Here is a 27,817-nt window from a genome sequence, read left to right as displayed (position 1 = left end):
TGCAATATTTTTCCTTGTACATACCATAACATATATCAAGCTTCCTATAGCTGAAGCATAGGGTACCTTGGACATCTTATCCTTTTCTTCTTGTGTCTTGTGACACATCTTCTTAATCAACTTCAAATGATCAAATAAAGGTGTGCTGACTATTTAGCATTCTCCATAGAGAAACATTGCAACACCTTCTCAACATAATCAGCTTGAGATAGCATCAATTTCTTATTCTTCCTATCTCTACAAAACTTTATACCAAGGGTTTGTTTTGTTGCTCCTAAATCCTTCATAGAAAATGCATGCGCTAACTAGCATTTCAACTTCTTAATCAAATCCATGTTAGACCTAGCTACAAGCATATCATCCACATATAAACATAAAATAATGTAGCTATCATCATCCACCCTCTTAAATTAAACACAATGATATGAATGACACCTACTATATCCATGCTCATGAATAAAACTATCAAATTTCAGATACCATTGCTGAGGTGCTTGCTTCATGCCATATAAACTTTTCTTCAATTTTCCCACTAAGTTCTCCTTACCTTTGACCTCGAATCCCTATGGATTAGCCATATATATCTCTTCATCTAAATAACCATCAAGGAAGGCTATTTTAACATCAAGAGACTCCAAATGCAAATCTTTAGTAGCCATAATACTTAAAACAGTATAGATAGAAGTCATTTTAACAACAAGAGAGAATATCTCATCAAAATCAATTCCTTTTTTCTGTGTAAATCTTTTTACAACTAACTTGGCTTTAAATCTTTTCTTACCTCCATCCTCTTCTTTTAACCTATAAATTCATTTATTCTGCAAAGCCCTTTTACCTATAGGAAACTTCCATAAATCTCATATCTTATTTTTTAGCAAAGAGTCCATTTTTTCTTTAATTGTAAACTCCCACTAAATCTTAGTATCCACCTGCATAGCTTCATCTAACATTCAGGTTCACCATAATTAGTAAGTAAAATAGAATACAAAGAGGGAGAAAATATTTCTATAGGTCCACTCATCCTTGCTCACCATCTAACATTCACTAGTATGTGTGATATTTGTTGTTGCATTTGGTGCACCTCATGAGGAATGGCTGGAACATCATCTTTTGGAGTATCATTCAGTAGTACATAATCATCTTCTTTCTTCTCATGTTGTTGCAATAGATCTTTGAACAACACTTTCTCATTGAATATGACATCCCTACTTCTTATAATTTTATGATTTTCAAAATTCCAAAGCCTATAACCAAATTCATTAATGTCATAGCTTCTAGCTTGGTTCTATTTTGAGAAAAGAATAACTCACGTTCTTAACAGTTCATGCTTCCTATGAAATACCACAACCAAAAGGAGTAGAGGGACCTCTATTAATCAAATATACAACATTATTGATAGCCTTTTCCTACATGTGTAAGGGCAACCCAACATGCAACCTCATTCTCCTTGCATGCTCCATTACAGTCCTATTCATGCATTCAGCCACTCCATTTTCTTGTGGAGTTCTAGGAATAGTTTTTTGTCTACGAATATCATTAGTGGAGAAATAATCTTCAAATTCATGACTACAAAACTCACCACCATTATCAGAGCTGCGATATTTTAATTTCTTACCAGTCTCATTTTCAATGTTTGAAATACATTAGATTTTTGTCTAAGGAAATAAATCCATACTTTTTTAGTTGTAACATCAATAAACGTAACATAATAATGAGAGCCACCAAGCAAAGATACTTAAGCGAGTCCCCATACATTGGTATGCATAAGCTCTAATTTCTCCCTTCTGTTTTCCTTCCCAGTCTTCACAAAACTCACTCTCTTTTGATTTTCATGCACACAACTTTCATAGAAATACATATTAACACATTTCAAACCTAGTAAAACTTTCTTTGCATGAAGTACTTTCATACCTTTATCACTCATGTGCCCAAGTTGTGCCACAATGTTGTATCAGAATTTACAGCAACTATTTGTTCTCCCTGCTCAACTCCACCAAATATTTTTTAACATTCATTTTTCTCTAGAACAATTAAAATAGAGGGAACAATATGACCTGTACAAAGATATAAGGTGCCTACTTTTACACCTTTTGCTACTACAAGGGAACCTTTTGAAACCATCCAATTTTTATCATTAAAAGTAACTACACAACCCTCATCACCAAGTTTCCTTGCTAAAATTAAATTCCTACTCAACCATGAAACCTGTCTTACCTCATGTAGTAGCCAATGATTCTCATTCTACAACTTAATCTTAACTTTTCCCTTTCCAAAAATCTAATAGGGTTCATTATCCCCCAAATAAACAAGTCCAAAATCCCCTAGGACATAATCAATGAAATAACCTCTATGAGGTGTAGCATGAAATGAAGCACCATAATCCAAAACCCATGAATAACCAATACTTTCTGAAGATAGAAGCAAAGCATCCTCTTCAGATTTTTTACTTACCACATTTGCCTCCTTGTCTACATCTAGTTTATCTCCTTCATTTTTCTTTTGAGTCCAACAATCTTTCTTTTTATTCTCTGTTTTCCAATAGTACTACCAGTCGTTCGATCCTCTTGATTGAGACCTCCTCCCTTTTGACTTTCCTCTTGATTTATCATAATTTCTAGAATTACTTCCTCTCTTAGTCGTTCTACCTTTGTTTTGTGCATTCAAAGAACTTACTAATGTAGAGCCACCTGAGGATTTTACGAGTTTTCTTACTCAAAATAACACCAATCACATCATCATATTTTAGGGTACTAGATCCAAAAATAGAATTGCTTACAACAATTACCAACCCATTCCAACTTTCAGACAAAGAACACAAAATCAAGAGAGCCCTAATTTCTTCATCAAAATAGATACCCATAGAAGATAACTGATTAGTAATTTTTTTATACTCATCTAAATGATTTTCAATAGATCCACCTCTTGTCATTTTCATATTATATAAATGCTTCATGAGAAATACCTTGTTTGAATTAGAGGGCTTTTCATACAATTTCGCTAGGGTTTGCATCAACTCTTTAGTCATCTTTGCTTTTGTAATATTAAATGCCACCAATGGTGCTAAGCATAATCAAATGTTTCCAAGTGCCTTTTTGTACAAAAGATCCTAGTCTTCATTTGAATAAATCCCTAATTCTTGGTTTTCCCTTCCAACAGCTTCCATAAATCAATCTGATAAACACAGTCTTCCATTTGCATCTTCCATAACTAAAATTTCTGCCCATTTAACCTATCAACCCTCAGCTTACCCTCATCCTCTATTGCTCCCACTCAACCATGAAACTCTAACTCAACCGTTGGACTTTTCTACAAAGGATAATTGAAAAACAATCTCACTTTGATACCACCTTTTAAAATTAAACCACAGACAGAAATAACAATTATATGCAAATATAAACAATATCAAAAAATAATAGATCACATAGAAAGAACAAAAGACAAAAAGATTTAACGTGGTTCACTCAATCCTTGGGCTGGGTCCACCAAACAACAAGTCCAAAATATTATAGTCCAGTGATTACAACCTGATTACAATCTATAATGCTTTACAACTCAATACTGCCGCAAGAACCAATTTTTGCATCACAACAATGAAACAATTCCTAACCCTAACCCATTTTATGCAAGTATTTTTATCACTTTAGGGTTATAATTAATAATTGCATGGCCCAAAATCTTGATAAAATAGGGCTCAATTTTTTTTCCCAAAAAAATTTATGAAGTATGTATAGTACTTTCCTGATCGATCACCACAAACTAACAAGATGGTCTAGTCCACCTTTCTGCGTAGCTAGCAATCCAAATCAAGTCATTAGATGTAGCATGTGAGAACTGGGATGCAACTCTTAAGATGATATTAGATGTTCATAAATCATTTCTAAACAAACACACAATAAGTGTATAACCCATTGACATAAGTGTTAAAAAGGGGAAGACATATTTTTGCGGGAGAAATAGAGCAAAGGGGGAGAATGACATAAAAGAATGAGGGAGATATTTCTTTGGGGAGATACAAGGAGAGTAAGAAATAAGAGGAACAAAGAAAACCCAAAATCAAGTAAAGGAGAGCAAGCATCAAAACATATCAAAAGTATCAGATGAAAGAGTATGAACAAAACAACATGAAGTCAAAGTAAATTAGTAGAGACAGATTTACTCACCAAGAGCACAAAAATTTGGATATAGAATAGAAATATCAACTTAGGGGGAGTCATCAAATTTTGTGGTATCTAAGTGATTACAAATTTTTTGAAATTTCGTAGCTTTTTGTATAAGCTGAGTTAAGATATGTTATGCTCATGAGATCAAGGATATTTATGTATATTTAAGTGTTTTTTACACTCATGTCAAAGCAGGAGATTGTTGATCTCAAATTGGTTTTGACAAATGAGTGTCAAAAAACTTAATTTATTTACTTAGTTCATGCTGAACTAGTAGTACATGCTGAGCACAATATGTATATATTAGACCATGTCAAGTCATAGTGAGTGTCGAGCCACTCATGTGCCAAGTCACTCAAGTGCCAAGTAGATAGTATATGTTGAGTGACATAGGAGTCGAGTACATAGTGGATGTCAAGTAATACAGGTACTTAGTAATAGTAGAGAGATTAGTGTATGTCGAGCATCAGAGACTTTAGATGCCAAGTAAGGAAGTCTTCACATATTTTTTTGTAAAGGCACAAACAACTATGTATACCATTTTTGAGCTAACTTAAGATTGAATTTTGATATTTTGGAGATAAGGATGAATCTAGTTGGATTCCTATGCAATTACATGTAGCCAATCAGAAAATGAGAAGGATTAAGCGATAAAATAGATGAATCTTAGTCGTAGATTAATACCTTACCCTATGTTAGAAAAGTCTTCTTAAGGAGGATAAACCCTAAACTCTCTAACGAGTGTGTAAGGAATTGAAGGAGTGAAGAGAATTGTTTTCATGCGCAAACAGAGCATTCATGGTGGTTTAGAAATTATAAAGTGAAATGACATTGTAGAATCAATTAGAGAAGAATAGAGGAAAGAAAAAGGATACAAAAAAGAGACATCTAATCAAGAAGGATCAAGAAGACATAACTTTAGAGGTGATCTATTATCAAGCAGGCAAGTGTTAACCGCAAGATTAAAGCTAAGACATTCTAACAGGTGACTTCAGTCAAAATCTCTTAATAGAGTAGTCCTAACAGCCTGTATGAAATCCTTTACTGAGGTGTTTACTTAGTTGTAAGTTAAAGTCCTTTTGCAAGGCACACTTCTAACATAGTGTTGAAATCCTCTAACAAAGTGAGACCTAATAGTCTTTGTAAGCCTTTAACAAGGTAGACCTTTCACAGGGTAGATCATGTTTCATGATCAAAACATTGTAACCTTCATTGGATACACTTTATTTTTGTAGTAGTGAAGATACACTTTATGAATTTACATGTTCTATACGTATATGCTTTACATGTTATTTCATTTTACTCATTGAATGTAAGAGATGAATGTGTGGTGAAAGCTTTATGGGTCCAAGTTTAAACCACTGATTCACCACCCCAAAGTAGATCCTTGATAGAAAAGGATAGATACAAAAACATGTTTGTTTGGTACTGATATCTTCAATATCGGATATAACTTATGTTGATCTTCATTGAAACTCACATACCTCTGATCATACATCAGTATATGCCTCACATAAATTTCACATAGTATTCCATAGAAACACACTTAACTTTGTATTTACATAATTTCCTTTATACATTTGTAATTCTCAAAATATTGTCTAGTCGACCTTCAATCTTTCACACACTTGACAAAATATATATTATTACAACTTTTTATCTTAGGATTAGCATCTAGGATGTCATCTCTAATTAATTAGGTAATTATTTTGTAGAGAAAAAAATTCCTTAATCCATAATTCCTATCATGCTTTGTTCCTTTCTATATATTGTCGCAACTAATAAAACTGTTATATCTCCTTCCAAATTGACCATACTAACTCGTGCTATTGAACACGTCATCCTAACATTTTGTTCTTTCTATACCCAATTGCACACATGCCACCAATGCCTCATTTAACTGCACATTTCAAAATTATATCTACTATGAGATAAACTAACTGATACTTAGACAATATTCTAGGTATGAATGCCATAACTTCATCTTCAAGGTTTGCATTCTTCATACTGAATATATGTTGCTATAAATGCCAACATTCAATATCTACCTTAGTCATATTTCCAACATTTTTTACTATCACTTCCCTCTACTAAATTATTTCCACTATCATGATAAAATTGGTTAATCTTTCTTCCTATTACTAGCTTTAGAAGCTTCAGTTATGGATGTAAGGAAATATATGAATGAGGGAAAAATTACAACATCCTTCACCAAGGGTTGATTTTTAAATTCTTTAATTTCCTAAAAGCAATGTACCCATCTAGAAACATTATGCTAATTCAACCCCTTAAACCTAACACTTCTCCTTTAGTTGTTGCTACCTTCATACCCGATTCATGTGTTGTCTCTCAAGCATCCCCTCTACCTAGCAGTAGGAAAGTTAAAGGCCCTCACATGGTGTTTTTCTTTAAATCTAACCCTATGCTAGAGGTGCTCCTTGCAAACATTAGTAGCAAGTCTATTGGAGGTAGCAGGAGATTGCACCACTTGCTCAACAATCCAAAAGAAAAGAAATAGGTGGATAAAAAACAAGGCATAGAGAAGGTTTATTTGGACTAAGTCCAATGATAGTAAGAAAAAAAGCAACATGCCCATAAAAAACAAAAGGCTAAGAGGAATACCTACACTAAGGAGGATGATAATGATTTGGCCAAGTCCCTTCATAACACTGAAGAATCCTCTCAAGAACCTTCCCATGTCTCTGCCACTTTTAGCATGGGTATCATACTCTTGACTATGACAAAAGAAGCTATGGACATCAATTTAACTCCTTAGTCCCCCTTGAGGAAACAAAACCTTTGAACCTCTAGTTAGACCCAACCTCCCACTTGCCCCCCTAGCCCATTCCCCATCTCACCCCGCCCCCTGCCACCCGCCTCACTGCCTCACTCTTGTCCCTCCTATGGTTGTCCCCCGACCTCAACCCCTTATCCAAAATACTCATCCCCACCCTACTCTAGATATGAATTATTTCTTGTAGGTAGAAGAAAATTTCAAGAAGCTATGGATTGAGCTAGAAAACTAGAAGAAAGGAACAATTGAATTGGATTCCTATTTTATGAAATTGGTTGATTTTTGGGTCCAGACCATTCATGTCATTGATACTACCCTCTTGATTGTAAAAAAATAGATTGAAAAGGAAAACCATAAAGATGGTGATGATGTGGGGAAGTGATGGAGGAGCATATCCTTGGTGTAAGAGCAATCTTGTATCACCCAAAAATATTTTCTTTTCAATCTTTTATATTGTAATCAGGACTAGTAGACTGGGTGGTTAGTATTTATGAGAACTTGCTATTTTTAGTAATTTTTTCATACGACATCAAAATATTCTCATTTTCTATAGGAAGATTCATTTTACAGTTATAAGCCTACCATAAAAATTTCACTGCTCCAACTTAAGTATCAAAGAAGTTATTACAGATTTTCGGTGAAAAAATTTGCAAAAAAATCTTTAGGCTCACAGTTGGAGGCCTTAGAGTACCCTGATAAGGTTCAAAAACTTGTTTCAAGGGCACTTGTGCAATCTTAAGCCTATAGATTACGAGCTAGCATTTTCGAAAAGTGGTTGTAATAGCCAATCAGAGCAATGGGTCAAGAGTTATGGCCTTCCAAAGTTGGGCTATCCAAAATATCTAAAATAATTGTCAAAGATGTATTTGGCTAACCCTATATGTATTGTTAGGGTTTGTTAGCCATAAGTATTAAGTTTCATTGTCTAGAACCTTCTCAAGTGGCATAAAATTCCCTATTTAAGAAAGAACCGAACATTATCTAGGACAACTCTAGGTGATAGTCTGTAGCTTGTCTTGCAAATTATTGTAATGAAGGTGCCCATGTGGTTTAGCATATTATACTTGTGAATTTTGTAATACAGCATTTGCGACACAAATAAGAAGTCGATATTTTGTTCTAGAATTTGATGTTGTTTCTTTGCTTCTATTATGAGTTTATGGTATGAAGGGAATCACCCTTCATCAAGTGGTATCAAAGCTAGAGTTTTTGACTGTGTGGATAGATAACCAATTGTGAGGTAGTTTGCACCAGAACCATGGTTTAGGTTAAGTGTATAGACAGATCACCGATTGTGAGGTAGTTTGCACTAGGGATTTAGTAGAAGTGTGAAAATGCCCCCATGAAGAGAGCATGGTAGAAGAGTTGTAGGTGTTACACCTCAAGGTTTCAAAGCCCTCCAAAGACAAATGCAACTATTAGAAGAAAAAATGCATAGAGGAATAAATCTTCCTATAAGAGATGAAAGTGAGGATAAGGATGAAGTATAAGAAAATGCCAAAGCAGTGGTAGTCCTAAACCAAAAGGAAGAGAGACTTTTTAGGGCCATCTCCAAGATTGAAAAAAGACCTAAGTTTGAAGTTCCCAAAATTTCAAGAAATCTTAACCTAGGAGAGTTGATCAATTTGATCAATGAACTGGAGGAGTACTTTGAGGATGAAGATATTGACGATCCTAATAGGGTCAATTTGGCAAAGGAAAAACTAAAGGGACATGCAAAGATCTGCTGGCATGAGTTTTAGTTGGAGTAAAATAGAAAGGGAAAGGACAAAATCACCAGATTGGAATGGATTATAGCTAAAATGAAGCAACAATTCATTCCTGTGGATTATGAGCTTGATATGTTGAAGAAAATGCAAGGGTTGAAGCAAGCGGAAAAATCTATTCAAGAGTATACCGAAGGGTTCTACCAAGTTCTCATTAAAAATGGTCATGTAGAAGTTGATAAGGAGAAAGCTTCCCATGAATCTTAATGGGTTATGGCCAAGGATTTAGGATGAGCTAAGTCTAGTTCAAATGAATAGTACTGAGGAGGCATACTACTTTTCCCTAAGAGTTGAGGAGAAACTAAACAATAAATTTGATGACAAGAATAGTGGAAGACATCACTATGAAAGATTTAGCAGATGATCTTATAGTGGTCGTAATGATGATAAAAAGAACAAGGATGAGGCTAGAAGTAGAAGTTAGAACTAGAGGAGAAACAATTCCAATTGTTTCCATGATCAAAACAATAGAAATCAGAGAGGAAGAGGTAGAGGACAAGGATCTAGAAGAGGAGGTTTTTGTGGGAAATGTTTTCACTGCGGAGAAGGGCATGGAGCATTTGAATATAAGCTTCGCCAAGCAAGGATAGATCAAAGAAAAAAAGGCTAGGCTAGAGTTGCACATATTGATGAAGATGTTGGATTATCACATTTTGAAGATACTAAAAGAGGAGAAGGCCTAGTTAATAGAAGAGTCCTGCTAAGTGGTCAAAATGAATCTGATCAAAGAAGGAGCTTGTTTTGCACAAGGCGTAGATGTAAAGATATGTGTTGTGATTTAATCATTGATGGTAGAAGTACTTACAATCTAGTGTAAGAAATAATGGTCACCAAGTTGAAGCTAAAGAGGCAAACAGACTTATGTCTATACTGTATTGCTTGGGTGCAAGATGACCACAAGGTTATGGTCAATGAGTAATGCTCAGTGAAGTTCAAGATTGGAAGCTACTAGGATGAGCTACTTTGTTATATCATACCTATGGACATATATCATATATTATTGGGTAGGCCATGGCAATTTGATAGGCATGTTGTACATAATGGGCAAGCAAATACCTACACTTTTACCAAGGATGGAGTGAAACATAAGTTGAAGCCATCGATTATCTAAATGTGTATGAAGTATTCATCTACTAAATTGAATATTTCACCAGTATTTAACATTTTTAGATTTAACAGAATATTATGAAAGAGGTGATGAAGATGAAGTTGTAGAAGCATACTAGAGTATTCCAACAGCTAGTTTGGCTACAAATTAGATTGAGTGGATACTAGACAGTCATGTTGGCAAATTTTCTAGGAACAAAACTTATGAGGAATATCTAGTCAAATGGAAAGGGAGGCTAGTTGAGGATTCATCATGGCTAGCAAAGGAGGAGGTTAACCATCTTGATTTTCCTCTAAACACCTTAGATGTGACGGGGTCACTTCTCAAATTACCCCAAGTGTGTAATGTAGGAGAATCCTAGGTGTAAGAGCAATCTTGCATCATCCAAAAATATTTTATTCTTAGTCTTTTCTATTTTAACAAGGACTAGAAGATAGGACAGTTACTATTTACAAGAACTTTCTATTTTTAGTAAGATTGTTATATGAGCTTAGAATATTCTCATTTTCTACAAGAAAGTTCATTTTAGACTTATAAGCTTACCATAAAAATCTCATTGCACTAGGTTAAGTATTGGAGAACTTATTGTGGATTTTTGATGGAAAAATTTGCAGAAAAATCTTCAGGCTCACTCTTGGAGGCCTTAGATTGCTTGGATGAGATCCAAAAACTCAATGGAAGGGCGCTTGCACGATTTCAAGTCTATAGATTAGGAATTGGAATTTTTGAAAAGTGGTTATAATAGACAATCGAAGCAACAGTATGATAGATATGGCCTTATGAAGTTGGGCTACTTGAAATATCAAAAATAATTGTCAAAGATGTATTTAGCCGACTTTATATGTATTGTTAGGGTCTGTCGGCCCTAGGTATTAAGTTTCACTATCCAGAACCTTCCCGAGTGACATAAAATTTCCTATTTAAGAAAGGCCCGAACATTATCTAGGACAACTCTGGGTGATAGTTCAAATCTTGTCTTGTATATTATTCTAATGAAGGCGCCCATGTGGGTTAGCATATTGTACTAGTGAATTCTGAAATACCACATTTGTGATGTGAATAAGAAGTGCATATTTTGTTCTTGGATTTCATGTTGTTTCTTTATGTCTGTTATGAGTTTATGGTATTAAGGGGATCACCCTTCATTAGGAAGTTGTATTGTTTCTTGGTTGACAACTTGATGGATGTCTTGCCACCTAAGCCCAACCTCGAGGAGGAAAAAGATTGAGCATTTATCCTCTTTATATCTCTTTATTTTTATTTCTATTATGTTATTTTTCTATGTTGTAACTCTCAAGCCTTGCATGGATGGATTTGTAATTTTCTTAGTTTTAATGGTTGTAACTATGGACCCTCCTTATCTTATGGTTAGTTTAGTTGTTAGTTTAGAGTGGATGGTTTCTCTTTTTCCTATATCCAAGACTAATTTTTATAGTAAGTTTGTGGTTTACTACTATGTTTTTGATATTATCTATGGGTGTATAGGCTACTAGTATGGGTCTATGATCTTTGTGTCTATTGATAGTGATTGTCTCTAAATATGTATTCTTTGGGTTAGTCACCCAAATTTTGTCTGCTTTTAATATCAAAAACAATGTGAGTAGAATAATTAAACATATGAATATCTAACTATCAATCAATGTATAACAAGACCAAATATAACGAAAGGGTTAGCAACTAATAGATATACAGAGCATGTGAGTTGTGTAGTAGTTGTAAAGGAAACCTCAAGGATACAAAGATAAAGACAAAAGATTACAAGATAGTAAATAATTTTCTTGTGTAGGTTTGAAAGGATAGAGATCCTTTAAGTGCTATGGATAACATGAACATGAAAGACTTCATATTTCATAAGAAAATCTAGACAAAGTAAAGTACATTATGGTCAAAGTAACTTAGAGAATATATAAATATGCCTTGTCGACAAATTTCATTATGTGATAGATGCTTAAAGAAAACAAAAAAAAGGTAGCAATCTACATGACTCTTTCTTCATGATAACAATAAAAAAAAAAAGAGGATAATTTTTTTAATATTAGCATAATGATGACATTGGACATAAGGAACAACTGATATTTATTATAAAAATGGATTTCAAGAAAAATAACAATAAAAAGAAAAATAATAATGAATCTTCCATTTTAATAGAAAATACATAAAGTCAATAACATATTATAAATGGAGAAAATAGATAAATGACTATTCCAAAGTATTGGCAACAATAAGATATCATAGGAGAATTAAAGAGAGGCCATAAGAACAAAAAAAATACAAAGATTTGTAGAAAAGAATCAGATGGTCATTTAAGGAATTTCTAGAAGGTGATGGACCGAAATAATGGATCAATGTTTGTTTAAGGTGTTGCATTCCCTCTGTTATGGCCATGGGTTATATTAGAAGTTAGTGTAACAGACTTAGTTTATAGGAATCTTTGGCCAGCTTTATGAAATTTGTATCATGGAATTCATCTTAAATTACCTATAGATGCATTATAGACACTTTTATATAGTTATAAATGCAGTAATATATAATAATCATAATTGTGGGTTAGGTACTTGTGTATAATTATATATGTAATCATATATGTTAATCTTATATTGATGGAGAAAAATAATTAGAATTGGAGCTCAAGAAGGTGTATGTTCTGGGGACCAAGTCAAATCAATTAAAAAAGGATCAACATTTGAAGAAGAAAAATGATGAATTGGTGACAAATAATGTAGCAAGCGAAGGACTTTATTGGTAACTTTTTACTATGAATAAATCTAGGAAGTAGTGGGTAACCTATATTTTCTCCTGATATAATTGGAGAGGTACTTGCTCTTGATTTCATAGATTAAGATTATTTTTCGTGGTTTGCCACTAATTTTTAACCACCTCTTCCTCTAGGTGGTTATTAGTTAATCGTTAGTTACAAAAATATTTTCAATAGAAATATGAAACTTCTTGAGAGGTTAGCCAAATAGAATAAAGTTTATTTTAATGTTACACTTTTAGTTTATAGTTAGTAATTAACTTCTAGATATACTTATCCAAAGAGGTCCACTTAGTTAGTTATCCCTTTTAATTATAGTTATAGTTATAGAGTTTGAATTGTTGACATTTAGTCAAGTTTTTTATTAGTGACAACACTTATTCAGATTCTGTATGGCTACCAAGCTCATTGAACAGTCTACAATGTTGCCATGTAATTTAGTAGCCACTGAGCTCTACAGTTCCTACTGAGCATTTCAATGGTTACTAATGGAATTCAATTTGTGTGAAGTGCAATGGTTCAAATCGAGTACAATCAAGCAGTGTGAAGTCTAGTAGTTCAACCCAAGAATTTCAGTCCTTACCATGCTTTGCAGTTTCTACCGAGCTAGAAGTTAAGTTAGTGTTAATAGAGCTATGTGATGATTAGTATTTACTGAGTGCAGTCATGGTAAACATGTAATTCAATTTATAATGAGTTACACAGTATTTACCAAGTCACCAGTGCCAACCGAGTTCAAGACTACTCTAAGATGATTAGTATGGACTAAGCTTCTATGTCTACTGAATGTATGATGATGTTGAGTAGTGACAGTGGATACCATGTATCGAAACTTCACAAACTTAGTTTTCAGAACTCGAGAGTCTTCATTTGGGCCAACTTTGTAATATTGGTGTTACCTTGTATATTGGCTTAATTTGTAGTTATGTAAATTGGATTGATATATATGTAATATATTGTATCACATCCAAGGTAGTATGTATGTATGAAAAGTATGAAAGTGAAAATAATGTGAAATAGAAGCATGTGAATGTGAATCAACAGAAGACAAAGTGTATTGTAAGGCCAATATCAACAAAGGAGCAAGAGAGTCATATCTATCACATAAAGGTGATCAATACTTCAAAGAATCTCTATCAACGATATAGTTGTAAGTCAGAAATCAACTATTTCATCCTAACAAATGAACGAGTCCAAATCATTAACAAGGTAGACTTAATAGTCTTTTGTCAAATCTCTTTACTGAGTGCATACTTCATTGTGTGTTTGTAAAACCTCTAACAAGGTGGACCTAGCAGTCCTAATTGCTCTTAATAGGGAAAATCATCAGAAGTGATCATTGTAAGCCTTAGTAGGCCAACTTTATGCTACAGTATTGAAGTTTTGTGGGTATCATCCCCACCCCAGTTTTACTTTCCATTTGGAAGGTTTCTGGGTCACCAAATTATTGTGTTCAAGTGTTGTGAATGCTTTATGTTTTCAAATTCTCATGCATGCAGTTAGATCAAATTTAATGAATTAAATGGAAATTGGCTTATTGCATTTAAGATCTAAATTTGGTACAGTTTTTAAGGTTACTGATTCACCCTCCCCTCTTAGTAACCTAACATAGTCTTGAATATTTCCAACAATTGGTATCAGAGCTTTGTGGTTCTTAGGATAAAGATTGATAGCTTGAGCAAAGATCAAGGATGATGTAGATATTTAAATTTGATAAGGCAATTGACAATGAAAAGCTGAGGGGCAACTTTTTGAATCCCTGAAAAGAAGGAAGGAACTTGCAAATTAAATGAATGATCATCAGTACATCGAAGAAAAGATTGAAGAATTTTTTCCTTCAAGCAGTTCAGAAGAAGCAAATGATGCGATCAAAGAACTCTTAGAGAAGAATGGTTCTTGCAAGAAGTAAGAAAGCTCAAAAGAGAACAATAAATTTAGTTAGTAAGGCTATGTGAAATCTTGGAACAAACGAACAACATGGCAGAAGAAATGGATGGAAGAAACAATGAGATCTAGAACCAATCCCTTCAACATGCAGATCTTATGGATCAAATCACCAATGCAAAGGAGGAAATCATGAGCCAAAGATAGATCAATTAAAGATTAAGAAATGATCTAAATTTACAAAGACATATCAATGAAAAAACAAGAAGTGAGCTGAGATTTGAAAAGCAAATCAGTGAAAATTTGAAAAATGACCTAAACACTAAAAAGAAAATCAATGAAAGAATGATGAAATCTCAAGTAGACATGAATCAATTGAATCGGCTAAATGAGAAAAATATCTATATACAAAAACGTAAAGTAGGAATTGGATACAAAGAAGAAGGTGAATCCTCTGAACAAGGTGATCAAAGGAATCAAAGACCTACTTGCAATCACTATGGTAAGATAAGTCATACATCAAATAGATTTTGGAGTAATGGTAAAGCAAAATTCAATGGTAAATGCTACAATTTCAATCAGCATGGTCAGAAGGCTAATGAATGCAAAGAGAAACCAATATTTGAAGGAAAGCGTCACAAATGTAGGAAACAAGGTCACAAGGCATCAGACTACAGAACCAAGTCATTCAATCCAGCAGAGCAAATTGTGAAAGCAATATTTGGTTGGGACTATAACACTTGCTATAGATGTCATTGCTATAGAGAATATGGACACATTGGCATGAACTGTGTTGAACATCACACAAGTAAGAGAGATACCACAATAAGATGTTTCACTTGTACAGAACTTGGTTGCCTAGCCAAGAATTGCATGAATACAGGTAGAATTGAAGATGAAAAGAAAGAAAAAGTAGATAACATTCGAAAGTAGATGAGGCAACAATGGATTCCTAAATCCACTAAGGAAGCTAGCTCAAGCAATGATGGTGATGTCACTCAAGAAGTGGGTGACTCCACCATTTTCAACTAAACTCTTAAGGAAGAACTGGAACTGCAGTATCAAGATCACATCCAAACAGTTCCAAAATTGAAAGGAAGCAAAGATCCAAATCAGTATTCAAGATACAAAAGGATCACTGAAGATCGATATCAGTTATCATAGAATTGACTTCTATACCAAGTAAGGTCAGATCATGGACTCTACTGAGGAAAGTCAGGAGTAACAAGAATATGTTTGATTATCGTGTTATTAATATCTTTACCAAGCAATCCGAACAGATAGGGGATGATAGCCTATCGCACATAATGATGACATCATAGCTACCTTCGTACTGAGCATTAATAGTGAAGATTCAACAAAAAGTAGGAAATCAAATTCATTTTCACAAAGAATTCTAAGTGTTATTGCAATCGAGGGAATTGCAGAGTGTTCAAGCGACTTCAAGCAAAATTTGCAGCAAAGTCTTTTAAAGTTTTTCATAGCTTTCGAGTAGCCATGGAAGCATCAAGTAGTAGTAGCAAAGCAAGGAAAGGGTTAAAAATGTTGGACCGAATGGAAAGCACCTAATTTCAAACTTGTGTCGACAGTTGTTGAAACCCTTGATCCAAATGGAACACAATCGCAGATCCCTCCTAAGGTACTACTCATTAATGATATTCAAACTCATTTTAAATGTGTAATTTAGGAAATCAAAACCCTAGAGATGGATGATGCCCTAGGTGAACTATGTGTGAATGGTATTCTCAAACTCGAACATAGACATTATCATCAATAACAGGAAAAAAGACCAAGTTTGGAGATGATTGAGACTAGAAACAATGTAGTGGAAACATAATTTTTATATTGTACGCATCTCAAGTAGGGGAAGCCTTTCAAAGTATTTTTAAAATTTTGGTAGGACAAAGGTAAAATTAAACATGAACATAAGCATCTGGAAGCCAAGGGTTTAACCCACATTCCCCACCTGCCCCGAAGTTTCCAAATCAAATGGATTAGATACATCCTAAGTTGAGTTCATAATAGTAAGTTATGGTTTGAGAAACTAGTTTTAATCACTAAGAAGATGATTCATTGCATCACTGGCCTTCCCATGCTCTCCAAGGCCAAAACCACTAAAACCCTAGGACGGGTGGAGTTAGAAAAGAAAACCCTACCCAAGTGGGATGACAAAGGAATGAAGATCAATAGTGTAACTAATGTAGAATTGAAATTTGACATACATGTGATACCTCACAATATCTACATTTCTAGCCATCAAAATAGTGTGTCATGTGAAGTAGTAGACTTAGCTTACAAGGTCGTGAAGAACAATTTGTCATATGATCTTGCAAATTTGTTGTTGAAGCAGTTGAACAAAAATATGGAATGTATTAGAACTTCCAAAAACAACCCTTGAAAATTTGGTTCTTTGTTAACATGTTTATTTTTCTATGTTCAAAAGCTTTTCCCTTGAAAAGGCATGGTAGTATGGAGAAAGGATGTGCCAGTGCTATATCGAATTAATGAGTATATTGCTAAAATGGGTAAAAATATTGTTAGTGTAATGGATAATTATTTTGATGTCTTCAAGGAGAAAATGAATAACAGATTCAAGATACCCCAGAAATTGGTTGAAGATTACAAAGATGATGTTTGTTTCATGGTAGACTGTGACAAAGTCTACATTAAGGCAATGAAACCTAGAGTTCTATGGGTAAAACCTCTTCCCTATGAGGTGAATATAGATGAAGAAAAGGACATAATTGAAGCCTTGATAAATGAACCTATTGATCTAAAGGCACCACACTTTGGAATGTATGATGAGGCCAAGGCAAGAATAGAGCTTAAAATAAAACTTCCACAAGCGGTTAACAAAGGAAAAAGGAGGATAGAAAAACTCAAAACAAGCACACCTCTTATATTGACCAAGGGTAAAGGAGAAGATGATGAAGAAGAGGATGAAGAGGAGTCAGAAAAGGAAGAAGAGCCAGTGAAGAAGAAAGGCAAGGTGATCATGACCAAGCCACCCAAGCCATCCACTACAATATTCGCTAGAAGATCTAGGAAGAAATGCAATTGAGTTGTTTTTAGCAAACCTCTTTGCACCTTCCAAAAAAAATTGAAACAATTGGAAGAAGGTGAAGGCATAACCAACTTCAAAACATTTAAGTATGAAACTAGGATAGAGGCCAAGAAGAAATAGATTGAAGAATTGGTGCTAACCAAGATGGGAAAATGGAAATACTCCCCAGATCAGATAGCCTCCCAAATCTCTAATGAATTATTAGAAAAAATAAATCCAAGATGGGACTCTGCTATGCAAACAACAAAAGATATCTATGCACAAACCCTAAGGCAATTGCTACCGAGCATCACAGATGCTGAGGTAAAAGAGTCCATAAAGAAGAATGAAGATAAGATGACTCTTAAGTTTAATACTTGTTTAATTTTGATAAAGGATATAGAGCATGTGGTTAAGAATGCCACAAGTATGTGGAAGAATATTTATCACTTGCACAAACAAAGTGACTTCCCAGTAGAAGTCAAGGATGATGATAGTGATGATGAGGAAGAAGAAACATACACAGAGCCAACACATCTTGACAATGAAGAAGTTGAAGAAGATAAAGAGGAAGAAGCTATCAAGGAAGACAGAGAAGATAATGAGGAGATTGATCCTGTGAAGATAGCAGCTGCAGTCATTGCCTCACTTCCTCACTCTCCAACCAAACTTACAACATCATCAAGCTTAGAGACAACTTCAACAAGTTTGATTCTGACTACAATGGATACATCAAACGTCCAATCACTCTTCGCTCCCTCACAACTCAACACATCACTGATAGAAGTGTGTACCACTTCATCTATCGAGCTACAACCTCCCTCTTCTTTAGCTCCTGAGTTAGCATCATCAGAAATGAGTGCAATATGTTCTACAATTTTGTGTTCTTCTACAGTAACTACTTCAGTTTTGAGTTCTACAATTTTGGATTCTATAGTTTTGTCTTCTACAGTTTTGGATACTTTTGTAAATACTATAGTTTTGGATTCAGTAAGCATACCAGTCAGTATTCCATCTATTGGCACTATATCAATTTTTGCTACTAGTCCTACTATCTCTACAATTGTTTACATTCCAGATTCTAAGGCATTAAGTACAAGGATAGTTGAATGTAAGGCTCAACCGAATACAAGATTTTTGAGTAGAGGAAAGGAGATAGAGGAGGATATAGACCTAGATGAGGAGATTGAGATTCTCAAATGGGATTTTGATAATATCACTATAGATCAAATGCATATAGCTGGTCAACTCCTCCAAAAGATGGCAAAACATAAGAAATTGAGAGAGGAGAGAGATAGAGAATATAAAATCATTGATGATGCCAAGAATATTTTGACTGAGGTGATAGGTGTTGAATTTGATACTTCTCAACACATTCTATTTCAATTAGAAGAGGTAGTCTAAAAGTTTAATGAGGACTCCAGTGGTCAAGAAAAATTGATTGAGAAAGAAAAAAAAAATTGATAATAAAGTGATTGAGCACATTGCTCAACAAATTTCCATTCAGCAAGTGGAGCTTTCCTCAATTTCTACCAATCTTGAAACCTCTTACACAAATGTAACATCACTTTTTGGAAAGTTGTGTAATGTTATCGAGTTCAAAAAGGAAATAAAGAGAAAACTAGCAAAGATTGATGAAGATCTAAAGGCTAGTGCACAACAATTGCAACGTGACCCTAGTTCAAACTCTGCACATCATATGAAGATCAAGTTCTTGTCAAATATGCAGGCAGAGTTGTTGAGAGAAGAAGCAAGGATCTAATTTACACTGATAAATATTCAGAATATGATCCTTCTCATCATGGATATGATGCAGAAGCATATGTTTACTCAAAAACATTGATCCAAGACAACAACTTCTCAATTGCAGATCACATGATAGAACTATCTACAGAAGTGCAAGTTGCTCTACATATGTGCAAAGTTTTGCAAGAGAACTGGGATAAGACATTAGAACTCATACTTAAGGTACATTCTAATTTTCTTTCCTATATTGGTGTCTCCATGTAAATAAGTTTTGAATAAATCTTTGGCATTATTGTCAAAAAGGGGGAGAGATAGTATGTATATATGGGGAGAGACAATTAATATGCTATATATGGGGTGAGACAATAAATGTAGGAGAGACACTTAATATGCCATATATAGTGAAAGATACTTATTATACTATGTATATTGTATGGGGGAGAATCATGCAAAGGAAGAAAAGTGTATATAGTAGAGAATTTGCAAATATATTATACTGCATATACTTACAAAGACAATTTTTGAAAAATCTCAAAAACAATATACCTTACCGAGTTAGTATCACAATGTGATGTATATAAGTTTTGGCTAATAAGTGTTTTTGTCACTTATGCTAAAGGGGGAGATTGTTGACTTTTAATCAAGTTTCTTATTAGTGACAATATTTATTTTGATTTTGTATGGCTACCAAGCTCATTGAATATTCTATAGTGTTTGCCATGTAATTCAGTAGCTACCAAACTCTACAATTCCTACCAAGTATTTTAGTGGTTACCAAGGGAACCTAGTCAGTGTGAAGTGCAACAATTTAAACCAAACATAATCAAGCAGTGTGAAGTCCAGTAGTTCAACCTGAGCATTTCAGTGGTTACCAAGCTTTGCAGTTTCTAGTGAGCTAGCAGTTCATGTGAAGCGAAGTTAGTGTTAACCAAGCTATGTGATTATTAGTGTTTACTGAGTGCAGTCATGGTAAACATGTAATTCATTTTATACCGAATTACATAGTATTTACCAAGTCACCAGTGCAAATTGAGTTCGAGACTACTTTGAGATGTTTAGTATGGACCGAGTTTCTACTTCTATCGAATGCATAACAATGTCAAGTAGTGATAGTGGATGTCATGTATCAGAACTTCACCAAGTAAATCTTCAAAACCCAAGTGTCTTCATTTGGGCCGACTTTGTAATATTGGTGTTAACTTGTATATTGGCCGACTTTGTAATTATGTAAATTGGACTGATATATATGTAATGTATTGTATCACATCCAAGGCAGTATGTATGAAAGAAAAGTATGAAAGTGAAAATAATGTGAAATAGAAGCATGCGAATGTGAATTAGCAGTACACAAAGTATATTGTAAGGCCATATCAGCAAAGGAGTAGTACAACCATATTGTTACTTTCTAACAATCCTATTGTTACTTTCTAACCATTATATCAATTAAAATATGTTAATTAATGTTGACCTTATAATCATTTTTAAATTCTTTAATCAAGATGACATGCTAATAGGATGTTCTTAAGTCCTCTAACAAGGCCACTCGTAATAGGTTGATTAAATCATTTAACAAGGTCATACCTAATAGTGTGTATCGTAAGCTTTAATAGGGTTGGCTCCTACCAGAGCTTACTTTAGAAGAGTGAAAAGTTGGTAGCATATTGCTGGTGCCTTTTCCCAAATTGGATTTCCATATTAAATGTTAGTGTTATAGTTGTGTGAGTGTTATTTGAGATATTTTATTATTCATGCTTTACAGTCTATAAGTAGGTTACTATTAGGATAGTAGCCTACAAGTTTATATTACTGATAACATGCTACAAAGACTGAGATATTTAAAGAATATACCTAATTTGTTTGAATTATTCAAAAGTTTAATTGGTACATTTAGACCTAAGGATAACTGATTCACCCCCCTCCTCCCCCTCTCAATTATTTTAAATCATTCCTACACTAGTTCTAGTGCTATTACAGAAAAACTTTGTGTTTCCATCTCCCTAAAAAAGCCAATACTCTCTAGATTTTTGTTTACAAAAAAAGTATTCCTTTGTAAGAACCTCTTCCAAATTCACATGTAATTATTTTTCTTTTAAGAAAATTTCATTATCCATACCCATTTTTAATAATAATGTCATTAATGTCAGCTAGCTTTGTCTCAATATTTTCTTTCTCTTTGAAAATATCATTGAAGTTTTATTTATTCCAAGAGATTAAATTTAGCTAAACATGTTTTATCTTAGATACAAATCTTAACATATTTGAACATTCCACAGAGCATTCTTCCCACAAGTAAATATCACAAAATTTATATAGATTTAAAATTTTCAAAAACATTCAGGAGAATCGATTAGAATCTAGAATTAAATATTTAAGATTTGATAGAGGAGAATAATTTAAATCATATATGTTTGATAGATTAAACAAGAATTATGGAATTAGAAGGCAACCATTACTTCTAGGACTTTGAATTGTTAATTTATACATTAAATATAATAATAGAGAGGGGAGTGGATAAACAAAAAATATAAATACACTAACTTCAATAGTTGCCACATGAAGAAACTAGCATATAATGAACACAACCATCAATTCATGAATACCCTAATTTTATAAATGAATAACCAACATGACCAGTTTCCCATAAATAATAATTTATTCATCTATATAATCTAATTACAAAATACTATAGGAGCTCACTTCTCTAGACTTACAACCAGAGGCTCACTACAAACAAAACTAAATACAAAAAAGAGATCACTACTCTACACTAGCAAATAGAGGATCAATTCCAAAGGAGTAAGATATAACAACTAATTGGACTCATTCTCCTAGAGACAAGTTACATAAAGAGAGACTCTCCTAATAATGCAATGGATCTTCACATCATTGTTAACCTTAGTACGATACCATTACTATCTTTTCTTAGTTTCCACCATCTTTAAACACTATTATATTGACTATATGTATTCATTGGTTTGCACACTCTCCATTTTCTTGACACAATTCTTTTTCCAAAATATAAACTATACTTACATATAGAATAGACCCATTGGAAATTACAACTAGGTGACCATGTCAAAGGAATATTAAGTAACAAGTTTGCCAAGGTACAACTAAAATAAAATTTCCTAGATTCAAAAGCATCTAGAGTAAAACATATAATAAACACATTAAGATAAGAGATTAAAATTAAATTCTTGGATTACATATAGAATTAATACATTGTAATAAGATGTATCCATTAAATGCAATATCCAATAGTTTTATGTCTTCTCCTCAATTAGCACAAATTTGAAAATGCATTTCTTATAATCTTACCATTGAAATTTGTAATTTTATATATCAATGAAAATATATTGAAGAAATCTAGTGTATATTGTTTGGTCCATACCTTGGATTCTAAGGCCCTCCAAAATACATTTGAAGTTCTCATTGGAGAAATTGGTTAGAAAAAATGAATATATTCTAAAATATGGGGTTACTTTTCCATCATTAGTTATTTTTGATTTCTCAATAGGCCTATACAATATTTCATTAAAAAAAGATTTAAAATAGAAACCTTTCCAAAAATAGTAGCTCTTACTATCAATTAAAAAATATTTTCTGGGAGATACATGATTTCTATTACTCCTTGGATGCTTTTGCATCAAAATCTAACCTAATGCTAAAGAATCCATAAAAGTGGGATTATAGTATGTGAAGAATTCTAGTTGGTTCTCTGAAGTAAGTTTTCATAGTATCTTTAAATAATACTCATGGTTCCTTGATTCATCCAAGAGTAATGGCAATGTAACGAATAACAAAAAATAGTGCTATCATTCCCAATGATGCATTCTTATGGAGTTACTACTCCCACAATCTTATGGGAAACCCATAGATGTGCCACATGTCCATATCATCCACCTCTGTCATCATCCTGGGACCCAAAGTTTGTTCCACACAATCCATAAAGAAGTGTCCTAGAATGGAATCAACCCTATGCACATCTTCACATGTGGCAATGATCAGGAATGGGGAGGTTTTTTACATTAATTTCCATACACCTCTAGACTCAAAATATGGGTGACCTTCTATAGAGTAACATTGATATAATAATTGATTGCAGATGATTTAATACCATCTAAGTAGAGACTCATTTAATAGATCTTCATCCTTCAAAGGATAAGAAGGGGATGGTTGTGACCTAAAAATAAAGAAGAAGCAACCAACAATTTTTTTACTACCTATGATTACCAAGGGCATTCTATATCTATGACTTTAAAATTGAGAGGGAAACACATTTTAAAGAAAGACTAGGGGAAATTTTGAACTAGGATCAATTATTTTAATCTAGGGGATTCTTCTCTATAATAGTCTTAAAGTTTAAAACTTTAATTTGGATGGTTATTGACTGGACTATACTCTTTTTTTCTAACAGTTTTTATTCTTGTATATCATGTTCTATATTTATTCATTTCGTGCATTGATACCTTGTATAGAGTTAACTTGTGCACTCTGTAAGAAGGTCAGTTCATTGTCAAGATTTTCTATTGTAACCTCTTTATCCCATTTTCTCTCCCTTTTACTACATGAAGAGTCAACTTCTAAAATTCTGGAGGTTTCTTAGAAATGTACAAATAAGTATCCCCCTACTCGTGAGGCTTACCATACTGACCACTACCATACTCGGAGGAACCTTCGAGAGTCAAAATTTTCATAATCAGGCACATTTCTAGAGATATCTATAAAAAGGTATGACTATATACATATTATCTCATTCAAGATGAAGTATTATGATAAGATCATAAGGAAACTCTAAGGTATTAGTAGTTACATTATTACTTATATTTAAAAAATTCACTATTTAATGTGATTTTAAAACGACAAGTCTATTATAGTTCTAGTAATATTTATGATACGTGACCTAAAATAAAATAGTATATCATTGAATTGTCTCGTAATTTAAAGAGGAGATAAAACCTCTAGAGGATGCACCACTATTTGATGCAATGCGTAATAATGGGGCACAAAAAAAAAAAAAAAATAAAGAGTCCTAATTTTAAGGGAAAAAAAGATATGTATCTCAAGAAATGCAAAAAATAGGTTGATTTTAAGAAAACAAATTAATTCTAGGTTTGGGTGTTGCCTAAGAAACATTGTGAGTCCTAGTAAAGACACAATAAGTTCTAAAGATGATATTTCTTGGTTTATAGTGACAAATCATCCAAAATAAATTATATAGAAATGATAATAACACTAATGGACTAATACCCTTCTTAAATGTGATAAATATTGTCTTTAAAAGGGTAAAGCATCTAGGTGTGGACCAATAGTACAGTGTAGGAAAACCTATCAAAATCATTAGATTAATTTATAGAACCTATCAAAATTATTAGATTAATTTATTTGTCGATAATTATTCAACCAAATATCAAGGTATGCTAATATTGAAGCTAAATGATTAGATTCATTTTGTTGTCAATAATCAATCACCAATAAAATAATAAGTTAAAATAGTATTGAGGTTCCAAGTGTAAACAAATTTACCTTTAACTCTTTTAATTGATCATCCAAAACTAATATCTTGTCAAGTGATCTTATTAATGTACATATAGAAATATATTTGACCAAATTTTAAGACATCGTAATTAAAGTTCAAACTATGCTACCAATGGACATAGTAATCTTTTTACTTTTACTTCGTAGTGGAGAATGGTTGTAGGCCAGTTTCCCTTATGGGACTTTCATGCCAAGTACATGCTCCACTAGCCTGGGGTATAGGACTAGACTTTTCCCCCAAAGTTATCAATTCATGATGAACTTTGAGTTGTTCTTTAAATGTCTCTCGTGCATGTGTCCCCTCCCATTTCTACTTCTACCCGTGTTACTCTTGCTAGGTTTCAAACTATGTTTTCTCCTACCCATTTATCTCTAGATGATTTTGGGGCTTAAAGTCTATCTCTAGCTAAGTTGGTGGATTCTTTAAGTCCCTCTGTAGTGGCTAGGGTCACTATGGCCTCTAGTTCTATGGCTCCTACTATTGACGCTCTTTCCCCTGCTGCTCAATCTCGGGTTGCTGTGGGAAGATTTGCTCTCTTATTCTACTGTGGCTACCTATTAGGCAGGTATCGAGGGTCATGCTATGAAGTTGGGGACCCATTCAAATGTACTTGTCTCTGTAAGTAAATAGATTCTAAAATAGTTGATGAGATTTTCACATATGTGGATAACTGCTTTGCTACAATTTCCATTTTTTGTTTTAGGGAACTGAAGCCCTCTCTATCAGATCTACATGCTTGGATATCCAAATAATGAGAACCTATCATTTTGAATTTAGTTTTGATTTACCTTATGGAAACAGTCTTTTTAATAGTGAAATTTGCTAATGTTGAGGATAGGAGTATCATACTGTGTCATGGTTTCTCTTGAGAGAAGAGGTTCCCCTAGTATAAGGATTTTGACCTATCGACTGAATCCTTTGATAAGATTCCTCTTTGGGTAAGGTTGCCAAATCTTCCCCTTCACCTATGGTTGAATCGAGTCCTCAAGGCTATGGGTGAAGCCCTTGGGGACTTCTTGCTAGTTGAGTTTGCATCCTATAATGTTTTTAGGATGATGTATCCTCACATTCTTGTGGAGATCGACGTCCCCAAGGGGCTCCCTGAAATGATCAAGTTGGCCTCTCCAAAAGGCTATTGGATTCAGCTTCTTGATTATGAGGGTATTCCCTTCAAATGTACAGAAAATGCCATAAGACCAGCCATCTCGCTACACAATGCTCCTCTGAAAAGGTTAGACTGAAGAAATCACCTTCTTAGTGGTTGGGGGTTTCAGATGGCCACTACATAGTTCAGAAAGCTTCTATAGTTGGGAATGGGTTGGATGGCTCTTCTCAAGAAGATCATTCTTTGGTGGAGGATTGTGTTGCTATCTCTAATGATTAAAATGATGTCCCTTTCGTGGTGACTAAGAATGTTGCAGTTGTCGCTTCTTTAGTTGCCAAAATTTTTGATTCAAATGATGCCCCTCTTGTGGCTCTGTCTTACAACAATGCTACTATCCCTTCTTCTGTTGCTGTCTAGATTTCAAGTGGTCGTGCTGCTTCAGCTATTTTACCTCCTGTAGCAAGGGTGTTGGGGGATGGTTGTGAGGGAATGCCTTCATTAGTAGAAGGTCACTGGGAAGGTGGAGGAAGGTTAGACAACAATAAAAGGAAAAAGAGTCAAGTTCTCAAAACCTTTTTTTGATGTTTTTACATTCTCAAAAGATGGGACCAAAATGTAAATCTTGAGGCTCGGTATTGTAAAAGGTTTCATGTCCTTTCAGAACCTGACACTTGCCTACTCTTTTAGATGTTTTCCCTTTTTGTTTGGTTCTCCTATCCTTTTAGTCCCATTGTTTCTGTGTTGTCTATAATGGTTCTAGACTTAATGTCTATTTCTTTTGTAACCATTGGATTCTAGGCACCATTTAAAACCTATTTCACTTAATCAAAAGAGAAATAGTAATTTTTTCTATTGATAATGATGTTACAATTATCTTTATTCCCCCTTTGATATAGAAACTAATTAATCAAATTATTTTTAGCATCTAAGTTAGGAATGGTAGAATGCGGTATCACACATAGCCTCACAAGTCTATATTAAGGATTTGGTTGCATAATTAGTAGTACTAAACCAACATACATTCATTTTCCTTTTATTCCATTTCACCACAAATAAAATTAATGTTTTAAATATCTAAAAATAAAATAGATATTGATATCTATATGATTAAATTTTTATATATTTTAATTGGTTTAGGTCTATGAATAAGCCTATGTAAAATAATTTATCTAAATATGTTAGTGATACTTTGCAAATATAATACACATTCAATAACTATTAAAGTAAATGATATCTTATACATATGCAAAAGCATAGGATTCAATTACCTCAATATTTAAAATTTCTCCAAAGCTTTCACAATACTTGCCAAAGATCATCTTCATGCTTTAGGAAACAAAAATTCAAATTAATATAGAGAAAAAATTTTACAAACAAATTATATTATTTAAGTTACTTATCAAATAACTAACTAAATATGTTTAGATATCAAATAGTATCATGTACAAAATTGATAAAACAATAACAAATAATATAGAAAACTTTAAGAATTAAAAATTATAACAAAAATTTCACTTCAATATAAAAATAAACACACAAATATATAATGTATATGTACTCTTACTAATGATATTAGTATGAATATAGAATAATTGTAATCATTAAACATGTAAGTTATATATTTTGATTTTTTTTTGATAAAACAATAATAAAATTTATGATTTTGTAAGAGTTATAAGATTTTTAATAAAGCATGCTCCATAATATGTGTGCTCGCGCGCGTGTGTGCGTGTGCGTGTGCGTGCGCGCGCGCATGTGTGTATTTGTAATTTCTTTTGTAATAACATATCATCAAGTGTTATGACATTATGTGATTTTTTCTCATAATTGATACCTTGTCAATATTTATTTATTTCTTAATTGACATTGATTGAAATATATTCAAGGTCACCTCAGCTCAATCTTTAGTTGAGTATG

General features: G+C 33.4%; 1 protein-coding gene across 3 annotated transcripts in view; it reads right to left on the bottom strand.

Annotated features, from left to right (window-relative positions):
• The window catches only part of LOC149533953 (truncated transcription factor CAULIFLOWER D-like), a 200,568-nt gene that overhangs the window by 80,125 nt on the left and 92,626 nt on the right, over positions 1-27,817 (bottom strand). For all 3 annotated transcript variants that reach the window (XM_089804711.1, XM_089804710.1, XM_089804709.1), the window contains exon 3: positions 27,169-27,226. In XM_089804711.1, the coding sequence (XP_089660837.1) occupies positions 27,169-27,226 (58 nt within the window). The remainder of the gene's footprint in view (positions 1-27,168; positions 27,227-27,817) is intronic.

Source organism: Cupressus sempervirens, chromosome 10 (assembly GCF_028749045.1).
Source record: "Cupressus sempervirens isolate cs-2001-9-10 chromosome 10, ASM2874904v1, whole genome shotgun sequence".
Classification (NCBI taxonomy): domain Eukaryota; kingdom Viridiplantae; phylum Streptophyta; class Pinopsida; order Cupressales; family Cupressaceae; genus Cupressus; species Cupressus sempervirens.
The sequence above is the reverse complement of the archived record's forward strand: the minus strand, read 5'-3'. Positions and strand labels throughout refer to the sequence as shown.